Here is a 16,738-nt window from a genome sequence, read left to right as displayed (position 1 = left end):
TGTGAAAGGAAAAAAAATTATACTACTCTACCACTAAGCACTAACTAAGTTCAATGGCATTATGTGCTCTGCTCTTACAGTTGCTCTAAGAAGCACTCAATGAGCCTTTGCTATTTTTTCCCCTTCAAAGCAAGTGAAATGGAATTTGTTAGTTGTATATAATGTTTTGTACATATTTGCCAAAATAATATGTATTAGCCATTTTTTTTTTACAAGAAACTCCTTAATATATGTACCAGAAGGCAAGGTGCTGATAAACATGAATAGGTAAACAAGAAAGTTCTTTCCTTTTTTGTGTTTTTTTAACTACAGCATGCCTGTCAGGCTAAGAAATGTTTGTCATCGTACAAGTTCCAATATTTCTGTCTTACTTACATGCTGAAAACTGACCACAGTTTTCTAGTGGATTCCATTCCTCGTAAGTGTAAGCAGAGTAAGAAGTTGGGTAGAAAAGTCTGTGAGTGTGTTGAATATTGAGATCTGTACTTGTCCAATAAGTTTTCTTCAAGAGGGATGTATGATGTGCATGTTTATCCTCATTGTGTTCAATTGGTCACTGGATTTTGGACCACCTTAAAGTAATTTTCACACATTCGAAGAAAATTTGTACTACTACAATTCACACATGCATCTGATGCTTTTAGTAGGAAACCATTCTTACCTCTAGGTTGTAACCACAAGTGCTGCCTTTTGCCCTATGGCTGGTTGTACAAATATCAACCCAGACCAGAAAATACCTTCCTGCCCTTTCTATGAGTGGAAACAGAATACTCGTGTACATAAGAACACATTCTTATTCTTTTTGTGGGCAACTGGCTACATTAGAAGCAGCATATGATTCTCCCTTTTGCTGCTTTGACCTGCTGCCACTGCTGCACTACTGCCACTGCTGGTAAATGTTGAAATGTGTCCTGACAATGGCAGTGACAAATGGCAGGTCAACGTAGTATACATGACAGCTGTGTGTTGCTTCCCACCTAGCTGACTTCCCCATGCAACATGAGAATGTACATGCTTTTGTTGTGCTCTACAACTATTCAGTGGAGTCTAGGATGCTGCCTCCCACCTGCCTCTTCTCATCTACTGTTGTATTGAGGAAGATGCAGGAAATCTGGCTGAACAGTGGTGGGGATGGGGAGACACAAACCCACCTTGCACCTTGCACTACCTTTTGACAGTTACTTGCTGACCAGAGCCATAAATCAATGAGGGCTGTAGATCTAACAGTTGGACTGGGACTTCTGGAAATTGGGCTTTTCTCCCACCAGAGACTGAAGCATCTCTGACAAACAACTCTTCCACTGATGAATCATCATCCTGATTGGTCTACCGCAGAGACACACACTAAAATGAATAACCCCTGTGATTCTCAGGCTTGATCTTTGCTTTCTCAAAATTGTTTAGGTATTTGGTAGATACCTAATAGCTCTTATGTATAACAGCCTGACTTGTAGCTATTCTAAGAAGGTGTATTGGGCCTTGTTCTAAAGGAAACGTAGAAGTATTGCTTCCAAAAGCCTAGTTTGAATATGGCAGGCATCAACATTTCAGAATAGCTGTTCCCTAGAACGCTGATTATACCCAGGTACAGAAGTCGCTGCTATACTGCTGCTATACTGCTACACTGAGGTGGGTTTTGGCAGCCATGCTGCACAGTTAGAATCGGGTCTCCATTTGTTTTGTTATCTATAAATTTCTTTATGCATTTGTCTAATAGTTTTCTGTTTTGCTGACAGTAGCACCCACAAAGGATCTACACAAATGCTTAGCCTATGTCAGGCACGTCCAACAAGTAGATTGTGATCTACCAGTAGATCACTGGATGTCTGTGGTAGATCACTGGTAGGTCACTGGCACCCCTAAAAAAAGCTCACCCAAAATTTTCCTTTTCCCTAAAAAAAGTTGAACTATGACCTGAAGCCCCTCCTATAAGAAGCTCAACAAGTTTGACCTAAACCCCCCAAAACAGGGCTTCCCTTCCTTAAGAAAACTCAACAGCTTTGACCTGAACCCCCCAAAAGGGGGTAGATCACCCCCAGTTTTAAACTCTGTGAGTAGATCAGAGTCTCTTGGGAGGTGGCCATCCCTGGCCTATGTTATAGAAATATAGAATTGTTGAGTTGGAAGGGACCCCAAGGATCATCTAGTCCAGCTCCCTGCTATGCAGGAACTTAACTGAGACATACATGACAGGTTGCCATCCAACCTCTGCTTAAAACCTTCCAAAGAAGGAGAGTCTACCACTTTCCAAGGGAGTCTGTTCCACTGTCAAACATCTCTTACTGCCAGAAAGGTTTTACATGGCAACCAGAATGGAAAGGGAGGGCTGGGATTTGCCAGCTACTGGAGTTGGCTCCAGAATGAACTCTAGTTGGCTTGGCTTTCATGATGATTGTAAAATAAAAACACCACTGCTAAGAGTGATAAGCATGCATAGTCAATTGAGAGAACTGGACTGAGTAAAATTTGCATAGATATTCTCAGTTGTATTCCTTGATAGTTTTAACCTGCTGAGCCTCATGTCATTCAGTGGGACTTTCTTACTTCACATTTTGCTTTCCCAGATGAAATTAGCTTTGCACCCCTTTGCTGAACTAATCTCTCCCTGCCCCCATATGAATATGGGGTAGATTTTTTGAAATTCATTGCCAGGGCCATACATGTTAGCGTTGTCCACTTCTTAGTATGTTTAAGAGGCTGTGTCCAAGGTATACACTGAGAGATTAAAGATGAATGTTTTGCTAGTGCCTATGGCTGCAGGATAAATGCAATAAAATTACCTGTATTTATTTACCTGCCTAATATGGAAGAGTCTCATGAGTGTTGGTTGATAATTATTTGATCTGACTTTTATTTAATTTCTAAGCAAGGAGGAACATGGCCAAGGACCCCCTCGACCTATGAACAAGTATGGCTGATATACTGACTTAGTACATTTGAATACTTTAATTGCTTTCCCTTGATATAACAGGGTTCATGTTTTGTACCCTTGTTTTGTTTAACAATTATGTCTGTGCCATAAATAGTTCAAGTTTCAATCTTCCACGCACCTGTGGTTTATTTTGGTTTTATTGTATGCCTATTTATTCGACAGTGACCTATAACCGTATATGGATTGTGTATATTGCCACAAGATCCTGTTTGATAACATATTTGCAGAATCTCTTACAACCTTTTTTTTGAAAATTAATAAAAGTTTTATTAAAATCTAAGAGAACCTATGGTAAGGGGAGTGGATGAGTGAGATGATGGCATACATGGTTTGGAAAAGAATTCTCATGAATTTAAAAGCTTACACTGATGACTGGAGAACCTTTTCATTCAGGTATTGCTTTTGGGCATGGCAACATTGGTGTACTGTAGGCAAGAAGAGAGACCCATAGTGAAAATGCACAACCCTGTAGTACTGTATATACTATAAACTCGAAACCATTGTAGGGGTAAGTGTGAGGTCTATAACAATGCCTGCAATTTGCTCTGTTGTTAAATAATTAAAGTCCATCGCCTTTAATTCAAATCCCTTCTTGCTTTATCCTGTAGCAGTTGCTGCTTTTGTATGCTGCTTTTTCAGTACCAAAGCGGAGCTGAAAATGGATCACAAGTTACAGAGTGTCTTTTTTAAAAAGCACACAACAAATATAACCATATCAAACAGCTTACGAGCACACAGGTTCTAACAATTACATAAACAATACAGTTCCGTGGAACTAATAATAACTGAAAAATAATTCATCAGCAATAGCTGTTGAGTCACCAGTCCACTACCACTTGTCATAATCCCTATGACGGGTTTCCTTACTCAGTTTCTCAGTACAGGCCTGGGCCGCAGATTCCGTCATAGTTTCAGCCACAAGGGAGGTGGAGCTGGTCAGCTTACACCTCAGCTCTGGATGGATCAGACTATCTACTGCAAGGAGCAGCAAGATCATACTGACTTCTGCCATATTTGACAGAGGGTTATCCCTTCCCTTTAGTGTGGCTTTGCTTGCTTCATGCATTGGAGAAAGAGTTGCCGCTTTCTGCACTGTCCTACTTACAGTGGTCTCTATTGTATTTAACTACCTACAACCTCCTTTGTTCTGTCTACTCCCCCTCCCCCAAGCAAATTCTATACAATAACACATTTTTCATTAGCGTCTAATATCCTTTATTGCCAGGAATGGCTAACCACTCCCCCATGTGGTGAGCCATGTAGCTGCAGACTCTTAGGGAGGAATCTTCCAGATCCTGCCCCCACCACAGCGGCTGCTCATTGATCCCTCCTGAGCATGGAGTATATAAGGAGGACTTGCTTTTCATTGAAACTTGTTTGAGGAGCTATATCCAGCTGGATTCTCATGTGGGCATGCACATTTTGTTTCTGCTCTTGCTCTTTGGTCCTGACTTGCTGTGTCAGTCCTGCCTCCTAGATTTCTCTTGATTATGACTCCCAGTTTCTGACTCACTTTGGCCCACTGCCTATAGCCCAGATCTGACACTTGCTTAATTTTCCTGTAGGCTGTGGCAAAGCAGACCTGACTTGTATTTGCAGTTGCCCCTCAACCTTCTATTTTCCCACATATTTGATTATTAAGCTGTGTGGCAGTGGCTTGGTTCAGATGATTGATCGCATTCTGACTTCCTTCCTGCTTTGTTGTCTGTTGTTAAGTCAGAGTTTCTCAGTTTGGACATAACTTATTACAACCCGGGATCTCTGTGCCAAAGTCCGTGTGTGATGGGAGAAAGGCAAGGAAACTGCTTATTCCCAGTTTCATAACCTGTGTTGCTTAAAATCTTGAATCATTTTCTGAACCAGACCACTGAGTCCAAAGCTTTCTTAAGCTGCTAGTCAGCAGTTTTTAAAAGGGCAGGCACTAGAGACTAGTTCAGTGCACATTTAGGAAGGAATTGTTCCTTGCTCTCCTCACCACAGGAGAAGTGAAGACCAAACAGGAACATCTTGTAGTTACTGTATTTTTCGCTCCATAGGACACACCTAGTTTTTAGAGTAGGAAAACAAGAAAAAAAACATTTTGAATTGTCCTAGGCATAGCAGCCAACTCCTAGAGACCTAGGTGCCTCTGCCCCCCCACCTAAATATTTGAGAAAGCTTCTTTTGCAAAGGGTGAAAGCTCAATTTTTTTTGAGGATCAGCTCAAAGTTGTGCAGCTTTTTTGAAAATGGGAAAAGCCCCGTTTTTTGGGGGGGGGGGTCAGCTCACAGTTGTGCATCTTTTTTGCAAAGGGGGAAATCTCCATTTTTGAGGATCAGCTCAAAGTTGTTGAGCTTACCTTGCAACGGGGAAAAAAATCCTGTTTTTATGGGGTTCAACTCACAGTTCTACAGCTTCTGTAGGAAAGGAAAGGGGCCCATTTCTACAGTTTCCAGACAGATAATCTAATCAGGCAGTCACATGTCACTGGGGAAACAAGCAGCCTCTCTCTGCAGACAACAATTGAGGCCTGGGTAAGGGGCCTGAGCTGGGCGTGGCGGGAGCTAGCTCCCTTATCTCCCTTCCCGATCTCTTGCAATCAGCTGCTGAGCGCACGATCTGCCTTTTGCCCCTGGGCAATTCGGCTCCAGGGACCATGCACTCGCTCCATAAGACGCACAGACATTTCCTCTTACTTTTTTAGGAGAAAAAAAGTGTGTCTTATGTAGCGAAAAATACGGTAATATAAACAGAAGAAGAGCTCTTCTGGATCAAGCCAGATACTAATCTAATCAAGCATCCTGTTCTCACAGTGGTCAGCCAGCTGCCTATGGAAAGTCTGCAAGCAGGACCTAAGTGCAACAGAACTCTCTCTGTTTGCGATTCCTAGCACCTGGCATTCAGATGCATACATACTGTTCTGAATTTCAGTAGTATGGTTGTTCCTGCCCCTGGAAGATTTAAGGTTAAATAATCTTACAGAGAATTTTCAAAGTGTCTTCTGAACAAGTATTTACAAATAGATTAGGACTTACCAGTGGGTAACAGGAATCTAGTGAGTAAGGTACCAGTTTGACAGCAGTTAGTGTTGAGGGCAGCACAATACTATTGGGTCAACTAGAGGGTGTTTTAACTAGTGGTGCCATTCTTTGAGCCACATCGCCAAAGTCGGCACATACTATTTAATCTTGATGTATTTATAATTAATTCCATTTACATAAGAATGCTTCCCATTTAGATCACTGAAGCACATAAGAACAAACAAGACAGATCAAGAATTTCAGCCTGCCTCAGACTACCTGCCTTTTTTTGGCAGCTGAAACATTCTTTACTTCGCATATCTTGAGCTATTATTAATAACGCCGCACTCTTTTTCAGCATGCTATTTGCCAGCTGAACAGGATTATGCAGCTTAAACTGCCACTACCGTGTGAATGCCATGTAACAATTGGTTTTATGTGTGTTTTTCCATTTGCTTGCTTATATGTATTATATGGAATATTTCTAGTAAGTCAGATATGTTATCAAATAACATTAGAAGCTTCTGTTATGAAGTGCTTGAACTTTTAAAAACATTTTAAATTTGTAGCACACCTAAAATCTGTTGATGCAGTTAGGAAAAGGCAAGTAAGTTTCTACTAAAAAATACTGGGTTGAGTCCAATACTGTGTGAGTTCCGCTTGTGCAACAGGACTTCCCCTTCCTCTCTGCCTCTCTGCAGCCTGCTGCTTTTTTGCCAAATCTTTTCTGGAGGGTTTCCCAACCTATAGGATACAACCCACTGTTCTTTTCACAAAGTGAACTGAACAGCCTGCAGGGGGGTTGACCTCCTCTTAAGGTTTTCTATGTAGAATAGTAAGATTTAAAATGTGGTACTACAATTTAGTTAAACTGAATATTTCTGAGTGGTGGTGACCTTTCCAGTACATGCTTACATGGCATACTTAGTGGAGAACAAAGTTTTTCAATTAAGTATTTTAATAGGTAAAATGTGAAAATGGATAGACCATTGTACTTGAATTTGGGCTTATCATAGCTGAGCTATAGATACATAAGTAGGGAGGGGTTTAGGCATGTCACATTCTTTGAAACTCAGTTGTCAGCATCTTAAATGAGATTACAAGGTGGTAGCTAAGACAGTTAAGCTTGTTGCTTATTAAAGTGCAGTGTACATACCTATCTTTTCTTTTCCCTACATTTGGAGAATGATAACAACATTTGTTTGGCTGTTTAATGGTATATTTTGTTTGAAAGGTGTACTGGGGTACAAAGATGCTATCTGCCACTGAATTCTTGAAGAGCAGCTGTAGTACTTCTTTAACAGCTGGTACTATCCTGAGACGACCAAAGAGTTATACTTAATCATGAGATAAATCATGTTATAGCTGATAAGGATTGGACTGACATTTCTAGAATGTTTGCAGAATGCAAGACGATCAGTGGGGTTTGTGTTACATATTTGAAATACTTTCTGAAATATTTAATGGAGGAGGAAGACAAATGTTCTTGAAATGTTAATTTGAAAGAGGGTAGGGCAAGTGAAGCAGAAGTTAGGATTTAAAACAACAATACTTCCATGTTCAAAATATACTCAACAAATCTCTAGCTGATGCATTTTTAAAAACATATACAGTGGAACCTTGGTTTTTGAACGTAATCTGTTCCGGAAGACTGTTCAACTTCTGAAACATTCGAAAACTGAGGCGCAAAGGGCGACCTGCCAGTTCAATAGAGAAAATTGTGAAAAACAACAGATACATGCAGCAGAAGCCATTCAACTCCCAAGGTGCATTCGGAAACGGAAGCATTTACTTCTGGTTTTTTTGTTGGCGTTCGAAAACCGAAACATCCAGCAATGGAGAGGTCCAAAAACCAAAGTACCACTGTACTCTGTTCTCTGCATATAGAAGTACCGCCTTGTGCAGTTAACAAAGTTGTGCATGTTACTGCTTAGATGATTTTGAAGCCTTTCCCTTTCCCTTTCCCTTTCCCTTTCGCTATCATTCTTCATTTCTATGCTTTATGAAATATAGCAGTAGCACAACCCTTCCTGAGGCCATCTAGGGAAGCAGGTGAGTTATAATAAGCAGACCAATATCATGAAATCTCTAGTGAAAACTGCGACACACAGCTTTGTGATGTATTATTATTCTCATCCTGTGGAATACCTGTTTTAAATCTACTCACTTATCTCCTACCAACAATTACTTCATGTGGGGTGTGTTACTGTTACACTTAATGTGACACAGAAATGAGAAGCACTTCTGCACTCTGGTCTCCACATAAATATGTGTAGGCCAGCATGTCTGCCAGCAACAGTAAAGCAGTCAGGTTTGAAGTGTTTATTAATTAGGGAGTGCAGTGGGTTGGAAATCACATTTAAAAGAACAATTTGCCACCCTGATTTAAGTTAACATTTAATGGCAAACATTTTTAAAAAGATCTTACTTATGAAAAACAACTAACTTCCAGATTGCTTTGTGTATCATAGTAAGTACATCATAAGAAGCAGTATAAATAATGTTACTTGTTGTAGTGATCACTCTTATCCATTTGAGGGCAGATGCCTACAAGATAAGAGTTCTGTTAAGTTTCGCTGTCTCCAGCTTGCAAGTGATAAGTTCAGTAATACTGTTCTTCATAGTAAACAACTTTTTACAGTGAAAAGTTCCAGTGAAAAGGTCAGTGAAAATTCCATTTTCGTAATAATTGAATTAAAATTTCGGCAACTACCAGCGAGTTAATTCCAGTTTCAATAATGGTTCAGCAATTTCAGTAACAGTTCTCAGTCCATCACCACTTCTTGTTTTTATACACTCTACATAAATTTTGAGTAATGTAATGTATGGGTAACACATCATGAGTGGGAATAGCTGTTGCTCTGTACCATCCCTTGAAACTTAATATGCTTTTAAATATCTGAGTGAACGGTGATCCAAGCTTTATTAGTAAGCATATCTAAGATTGCCCTCAGTGCCATTGGAAATTCACACAAGGATGCTTATTGTTCCTAGGCTCTGAGAATATTTCTTCTATGCTTCCTATTAGGAGAGCAGCATGAGCAGCATGATGCTGGCAGTCCACCTCAGGCCCAAAATTTATAGGATACTGGAAAATGGACCATCAGCCTTCATTCCTCTGATACTTTCCCTTGCATTTATTCCTGCATCTCCCCAAACTTCGCCCATGACTTCCTGTTTTCTTAGTTCCTGTGATTTGCAGTGTCCCTACTTGTTTATCCTTTCCCACCCCAAATGACTGCAACTTTTTTGTTTGTTTGTTTCTCTGAGGATAGCAATCATGGCTATTAGCATCATAGCCTGAAAAGAAAAATGCTGACTATCTTGTGCTATAGCTTGTCCCCCTAATCTAGGTAAATACCATGAACGATTTATTTATTTAGTTAATTGTTTTATATACTGCTTCCTATTTCGAGAGAGATCTGTGCTTTACATATCCTAACAAAAAAGAATGAATATATGAAATACACATTCAAAACGTATTCCACATTTTGAGCAGCATGATTAGGCAACAGTAAATAGCTCTAAACTACGTACATAGGTAAAACAACTGAGAACTACAGAAGCACATCATATACAAGGCATCAAAATGCAGCATGGAAAAGCTACTCCTTTTTGCCTATCTCTCATTTGGAGAAATGCAGATGCCTTCTATCCTGAGGAGATAAAGCCCCCCACCACCCAGCAGCATCTCTGCCTGTGGGGTGTCAGACACAGACACCAGTTACACCTTACACTCATCAACTCATGGCGAGTATCTCAGACAAAAATAAGAAAAAGCAATATTCATCAAAGAACAATATGTAATGAGCAAATTAGTAAAAAAAAAAGGAGTTAGCCCTCTTAGTGACTCTGGGGTTGGCAAATCCACTATATCGATTCACATTGCAGCTGCTATCACTCTTCTATAAGCAAGAGATTGGGTCAAAGTTGACATAGTCCTGACTATATCTTGATCATTCTGAACATAGGCAAGACACTTCATATTAATATGATACTGCATTATTATATATAATCCCAAACGTGAAGAGGTTTAATTTCTTCTTACATAATTAGAAAATTTTATGTTGTATGTTGTTTCAGGTTGTTTGATCTGAAGGTATTAGGGCTACGTCTCCCACTTAAAATAAATTCAGTCAAAACCATAACTTATACATTCGATTCTAGTTTGAAGCTTTGCTATTTTAGTTCTAAGCAATTGAATTTTTTTTAAATGTCACCTATTTTGACAGTGTATGTGTTAGTGATACTGCATGGGTGGGCCAATAGCTATTTGATTGGCAGGGACAGTCTGTCGGCATAGTCGTTTATAATTCCGCTCTATACTAGGATAGCTTGCACTTCACTAAGCAGCAGACAGGTCAAGACACTTGGTAGGAGAGATTGAGAAGATTGAGACAAAGGAAAGCAGGCCTTGGGAAGCAGAATCCTTTGCTTAAAAATCCTCAGTTACACCAGATACCAATTTTGTTGAGCTTCTTAGTAATGCCCTTTTGTTACAAACAATTCTGGACCATGTGAGAACTGTACAATGTCAAAGCCAGGAAAATCACCCGTAAATCATGGCCTGGTTCCTGTTGATCTTCCAAGTACAAAAACGCCATTGCCCCACCAAACTGTGATGAAGATATTTAGCATCAGCATCATTGCGCAAGGCCTTCCTTTCTGTCGTAGACGGGTAAGTGCTATTATTTTTGTCCCCTTGTATGTGAAGGCCTGCAATTGTATATGGTATCTTTAAGTACCATAGCCCTGGTGTGGCAGTTTCGGTCCATGAAGGATCATACGTTATTTTCCTTTGCAATTTTCTTGTGGAACCTACATAATTTGAAATGAGAAATATCATGTATATGTGCATGCTTCAACAGTATATTTGGCCCATGTAATTTTCAAATATTGTTCTCCAGTTCTGTTGAAGAATGAATTAAAACATCAAATTGTAAAAATTAATTATGGTGTCTTTGCAGGATAGGTTATTCAGTGCTGCTGTGCGAATATTTTCTTTGTAACTCTTTACATGAAATGTTTCATAGATAATACAAACTTTAATAAACTTTTGTATTAAATAATGCTGTTGGGAAAATTAAGTGTTCCTTGATAATTTGTGTATTACAGGACAACATTGGCCCCTCAGCAAATGGAACTCCTGCAATGGAGCCAATAGCTCTTCACTTAAATTTAATTGTGATTTTAAACACTTTATTACAAGTATAATTCAAAAGTGTTCAACTTAATTATATATTTTTCCTTTATGTTTATCTTGAGTGGCATATCTTGTTCAGTATTATAATAGGGGTCAGAATGAGATGTCTACTTCTACTTTAGGTTGGAGTGGCTAGTGGTTTGAGCTGAGCTGCTTGCCCATGTGTGTGCCGCAGTTTACTTTAAAATAACATTTGGTAATGCCCGGCAAGCTTTCTGAAAATTTCAGATTTATTTTCTTTAGCAAAATCTAAATTTCTCTTCAGTAAAAACCAGCTGGTAAAGAACATGAAAGCAAATTTAAGTTCTAGAAATGAATGAAACTTTGAATTTCTCTTAATTACTTAAACCTTCAATTGATTGATGCCAACTTTTTTCCTTGTTTGAACTCAATTATTAGGTAGCAGTCAAATATTTCCAGTAATCCTTGCAAGTAAAAATACTTTTGTTATGAGATCTGACAGTTCATGTCTTATGCATCTCTAGCACTAGTTATATTCAGCGTGTGTTGAGCACATTACTATAAATGGTCACAGAACACAACAGTTAGCCATCTGATTATTCTATTACTTTATGAAGATGCAAAGTAGGGCTCAGTGCTAGTTACTGGTTTCTTCGTATGATAAATGCTAGATCTTACAAAAATAATATTGTGAAGAATTAATAGTGTATCAACTTTAAAATGTATCTCTTAAAATTAAAACATCCACAGATGTGCTGTTTTATATTCACAATTAAATGAAAATGTTTTCAGGCTACAAAACATTTATAAAGAAACCCATACATATATCACACTGGTAAATAAGAATGTTATTCATCTCATTAAATATTCATGACTAATGTGGATATAAACTGTAAATTACATAGTGCATAGTATAAAAAGATTTTCTTTCTACATTAAAGTTTCCAGTAACCTGCATTATAATTTAATAATCATTATTTGGTGTGTTGTTTGTTTCTTGGGCATGGCATGGGCATCAGTTTAGGTGTGCTCATTTCACCCATTCTGTTCGTGCTTCATGCTACCTTTTGAGCTTCTACAATGACACACCTGACTGTAGTTTATGGTCTCTCCTTCAAAGTATGCAATCTTATGAACATGGTTCAGTGGAATATAAAAGCTATAACCAACTCTGGTTGCTGGCAACTTCAGTTAACTTCATTTTTATTTGTCTAAACCGATGCCCTTCATTTTAAGCACATAGTGAAGGTTATATGTGCTTAGTCAGTATTTATTTGGGAATCTGCAGCTAGTATTTGTTTCAAAGGGTTATAATCCATTTCAAGAGTAGAGATCATTTCTCACTTCACTGCTCTACCTTAAGTATATACTACATGCTCCTCACAAAACCACATAACTTTTCTCAGGTCTCTGCATTACTAGATCTTAAACATGACTGGAATATTCCCCAAAATGAAAACTGCATTTCTTGGTTCACTTCTGTGAAACCATACTAAAATGTGTATAAAAATAAAAATAAAAATAGAATTTAAATTGTAGGCAGTTTAAATCTGAGAGATTTTTTCATTGCTATATGTTTGCTGTGTTGTTGTTTTTTAAAAAAAACTTTCAAATCCCGTGTCATGAAAATAGGGAGACTAGAGGGATTGCCATGAAAAGTATATTGTGATATAGAAATACCCTACTAATGCTATATTGCAGGTAAATCTCAGAAGTGTTGTGCTAGACTTTGATCACTGACATGCAATTCAAATGTTTTGAGCACTGCACTGAAATTTTCCTTTAGTTTTCTTTTTAAAATTCTGTTGTTTTAGCCTTGAGCAACCCAACTACCTGATCTGCACCATCTGGGTGTCTTTTGTGCAAATATGTTAATATTTACCTATCTAGAATTTAAGAAAGGTGTTTGGTTACATTTCCATTTTATTTGTACCATGATCCCAGCCATGATCCGAGGAGTACATTTAAACAAATACAAGGGTTTGCAACCTGTTAAATAAAGTCTCTACCCCCACCCCCCATTTGAACAACAGCCGTTTCTTTACTTCATTGCTCTACAGTTTGGGGAACTTTGAGCTCTAAAAGTTACTTTTATTTTGACTTTTTTTCTTTGAAGCCCAGCTAAATGCATAGAGTTAGTTCTCTGATTAGGTCCATTGATTGACACTTTTCAGGTGTTGGATAGTCTCTAATATAAGAAACACACAATGTGGAATGGTGCTCTTTTTTGTAGTGTGTGTGTGTGTTGTTTTGTCCGGCATACATAGGTATTAATAGCCACCACATTTTGTGATTATCATATTGCTGATCAGAAGGTTGGCGGTTAGAATCCCCGTGACGGGATGAGCTCCCGTTGCTCGGTCCCAGCTCCTGCCAACCTAGCAGTTCGAAAACACATCAAAGTGCAAGTAGATAAATAGGTACCGCTGTGGCCAGCATGACTAAGCTGCTTCTGGCGAACCAGAGCAGTGCACGGAAACTCCAATTATCCTTCCCGCTGGAGTGGTACCTATTTATCTACTTGCACTTTGATGTGCTTTCGAACTGCTAGGTTGGCAGGAGCTGGGACCAAGCAACGGGAGCTCACACCGTCACGGGGATTCGAACCGCCGACGTTCTGATTGGCAAGCCCTAGGCTCTGTGGTTTAGACCACAGCACCACCCGCGCTAAGTAGGGATAGACAAATATGTTCATGCTGTATTTTTCTCATTTTAAACCATATTCCATTTGCCTGTCCATTTGCAATTTCAAAAAACTGTACCAAAATTCAAATGCATAATTCCATGCATATTTCTCATAATATTTGTGTTGTATACAGTGATGCCTACTATAAACATAATATATGCAAACATTTTCCCTTATGGCATTTTGTACATATCTCCCCAGAGAGATGTTTTTTTGGTGTGCTCTTTGATTAGAGAACTGCATCACAAAATTTGAAGCAGTGCAAATTTTGAAGGATAAGCTATATTCCAGTTTGTGTATTTGTTTACGAAGTGCAAATTAGGTGGGTTCACATGAAAATGCAAACTGAACCAATTTATCCCTCATCCCTATCCCAGATATGCACAACCTATGTCTCCCCTGAGATAAATAGTTCAGCACTTGTTTCCTCTAAATGTCTTCAAGACAAACTTATCCCAGCAGTTCCGTTTGTGGCGGACCTTTAAGGCAGTGAGAACGCTTACATGGTACAGAGGAAAAAGTAGTCATGCCTTATTTAACATGGCTGTTTCTGTCTGAGAAATATTTAATTGCAAATAACCACAAGTGAGGCAGCTACTAGTTTTGAATATGAACCAGGCTTCTTTTCTGTGTTTTGTGATGAATCATAGAAGCGACATGATAATATTTATGAATGCCCTCAAATATAACCATTCTATTAAATGTTGGTTCTCACCTACATTGTTAATGTTTCATCACTGATAAAATGAAATTGTATCTCTAATTGTTCCGAGACTACAAATGGTGGACATTTCCCAAAGGCAAGTTTCTATTAATAGCACCACCGTATGTTTTCTTCTCATGATAACACCAACAGCTGACAAGAATGCAGGCAGTCTTGACTATTTGCTTTAGTACAGCTGCATTCCATTCACATTTTTCTCATAGCACATTTTCTTCAGCAGCACACTTAGAGAGGCTCCGCCAGTCCCAAGATACTGCTCTCAGGAGTGAGGTGGTCTTGCCGCTAGTCTATGACTATAAACAGTACCCTTCTAGCAATTGATTTCATTTCAGATATTGATCCTTTGCTGGCCCAATTTAATCTATGTATTTCTTCTGCAAACATTCTGCCTTCTTACTGAGCTGTACGTTTGGAATGTTTGTTATGTATACACTTCGAATTTTCAGAATTGCACCTAAGCATCTAACATTCAGTTTTATGAAGTATACTAAACAAGGGAGGAATCTTGAGATGAAGGCAACCAGTGGATTCAAATTTCAAGAAAGAAGATTCTGACTAAATATTAGGAAGAGCTTTCTGAAAGTCAGAGCTGTTTGACAGTGGGATGGACTTCCCACTGTCAGTGTGGTGTAGTGGTTAAGAGCGGTAGACTCGTAATCTGGGGAACCGGGTTCGCGTCTCCGCTCCTCCACATGCAGCTGCTGGGCGACCTTGGGCTAGGCACACTTCTCTGAAGTCTCTCAGCCCCACCCACCTCACAGGGTGTCTGTTGTGGGGGAGGAAGGGAAAAGGAGATTGTTAGCCGCTTTGAGACTCCTTCGGGTAGTGATAAAGCGGGATATCAAATCCAAACTCCTCCTCCTCTTCTTCTTCCCTCGGAAGGTGGTGGACTCTCCTTCATTGGAAGTTTTTAAACTAAGGGGTTCTTTAGTTGTGATTCTTGCATTGCAGACAGTTGGACTTGATGACCCTTGGTGGTTGCTTCCAACTCCTCAATTCTATGAGTCTGTGATTAATAGCCAGCTTCTTCTTGCAAACATCAATGTGAAATACTGTTCCTTCTAATAGTGAAGGAAAAGGGGGAAAGCAAAATGACTTTGTTTGCACCTGCAAAGAGCTTGGTTTTCGTTCATTTTGCAATAGGAAGCCAGGAAGTGGAGTGCAAAAATGGCCATTTATAGGGTGCAGTGAAAACTTGAGTTCATTTCTTTTATGATTATTGGGCACAGATAACGTGATACCGCTAGCGCAGACAGCTGTTTCTCCTAAGCCCTCTAGCATGCAATATAACAGTAACAGATGTAGTCTAGGATACCTTAAGTCCATTTTAAAAATTGTATCAATCCACTGCTTTTTTCCCTTGTCTGCAAACCTTAAATCTGCCATGCTACATTGTTGACACATTTTCACAAACAGGATAAATAATTTTCTTTGTAGGAACATTTACATTGGAAATTTGAGAGTATTTTTGGAATCCTTTGATTATCTACCAGCATAATTAAATCATTCCTAAAGAAAAGAAAATTCTCACCCAACCTAAATTTACTTGTTTAGTGGAGAAATTTAACTCTGGCGCCAGTACAACAGTTTTACTAGATCTTGTCTGCTGTTAAATTCAATTTGTATTTGTCAGATTGTACTTCAGACAGTTATTAGTTGCTTATTATGTTTAAGTTGGTGCAAAGCTTTTTATCGTTACTGTGATTTCTCTTCATCTATATTTAAACTGGTACCAATTACTGTCAAGTTACATTTTCATGGAAGCAGGGGATTTATTCCAAATTGTGATAATCTTAGTGGTTTTATTTACTTAGACCTGTAAATTTGCTGTTAACACATTGCAACTCTATCTTTCCCTATACCAGAAATTAAATCAGACCATGAAATACATGATTTGCACAAGACAAAAAAAGTACTGAATAAAGATGATAAAAGGCAAAATAAAATGTATAGATATTGGCATTAAAAGCACATAAATTTGTGAAATTCTTACATTTGAAGATTAGTTGCAACAGAAAATGTTGTTGCATTGACTACTTCTTGCTTTATTGTTTGTAGGTGGAATTAAAATAATGTGATGGAGTTAAATATCACTTTCCTGTCTTTATTATGAACAATGCAAGCAATATAGATATTGTTAATAGTTTATTTTTGTAAAGTGCTGTGAAGCCAATATAGTCTGCTTATTTTTCTTTACAATGATACCAGAAAATCCATGTTGTGTGAAACCTCT

The 16,738-nt window shown here is 38.7% G+C and overlaps 1 protein-coding gene across 4 annotated transcripts in view; it reads left to right on the top strand.

Moving 5' to 3' along the window:
- The window catches only part of FBXW7 (F-box and WD repeat domain containing 7), a 126,082-nt gene that overhangs the window by 44,350 nt on the left and 64,994 nt on the right, over positions 1-16,738 (top strand). Inside the window, exon 1 of one of the 4 annotated variants that reach the window (XM_035114052.2) lies at positions 329-10,609. The exons of the other annotated variants lie outside the window; for them this stretch is intronic. Coding sequence (XP_034969943.1) covers positions 10,463-10,609 — 147 coding nt within the window. The 5' untranslated portion in view covers positions 329-10,462. Of the gene's footprint in view, positions 1-328; positions 10,610-16,738 lie in introns of those variants that run through there. 4 annotated transcript variants of the gene reach the window in all.

This window comes from Zootoca vivipara, chromosome 9 (genome assembly GCF_963506605.1).
Source record: "Zootoca vivipara chromosome 9, rZooViv1.1, whole genome shotgun sequence".
Lineage (NCBI taxonomy): Eukaryota > Metazoa > Chordata > Lepidosauria > Squamata > Lacertidae > Zootoca > Zootoca vivipara.
This window is presented reverse-complemented; position numbering and strand designations above follow the sequence as displayed.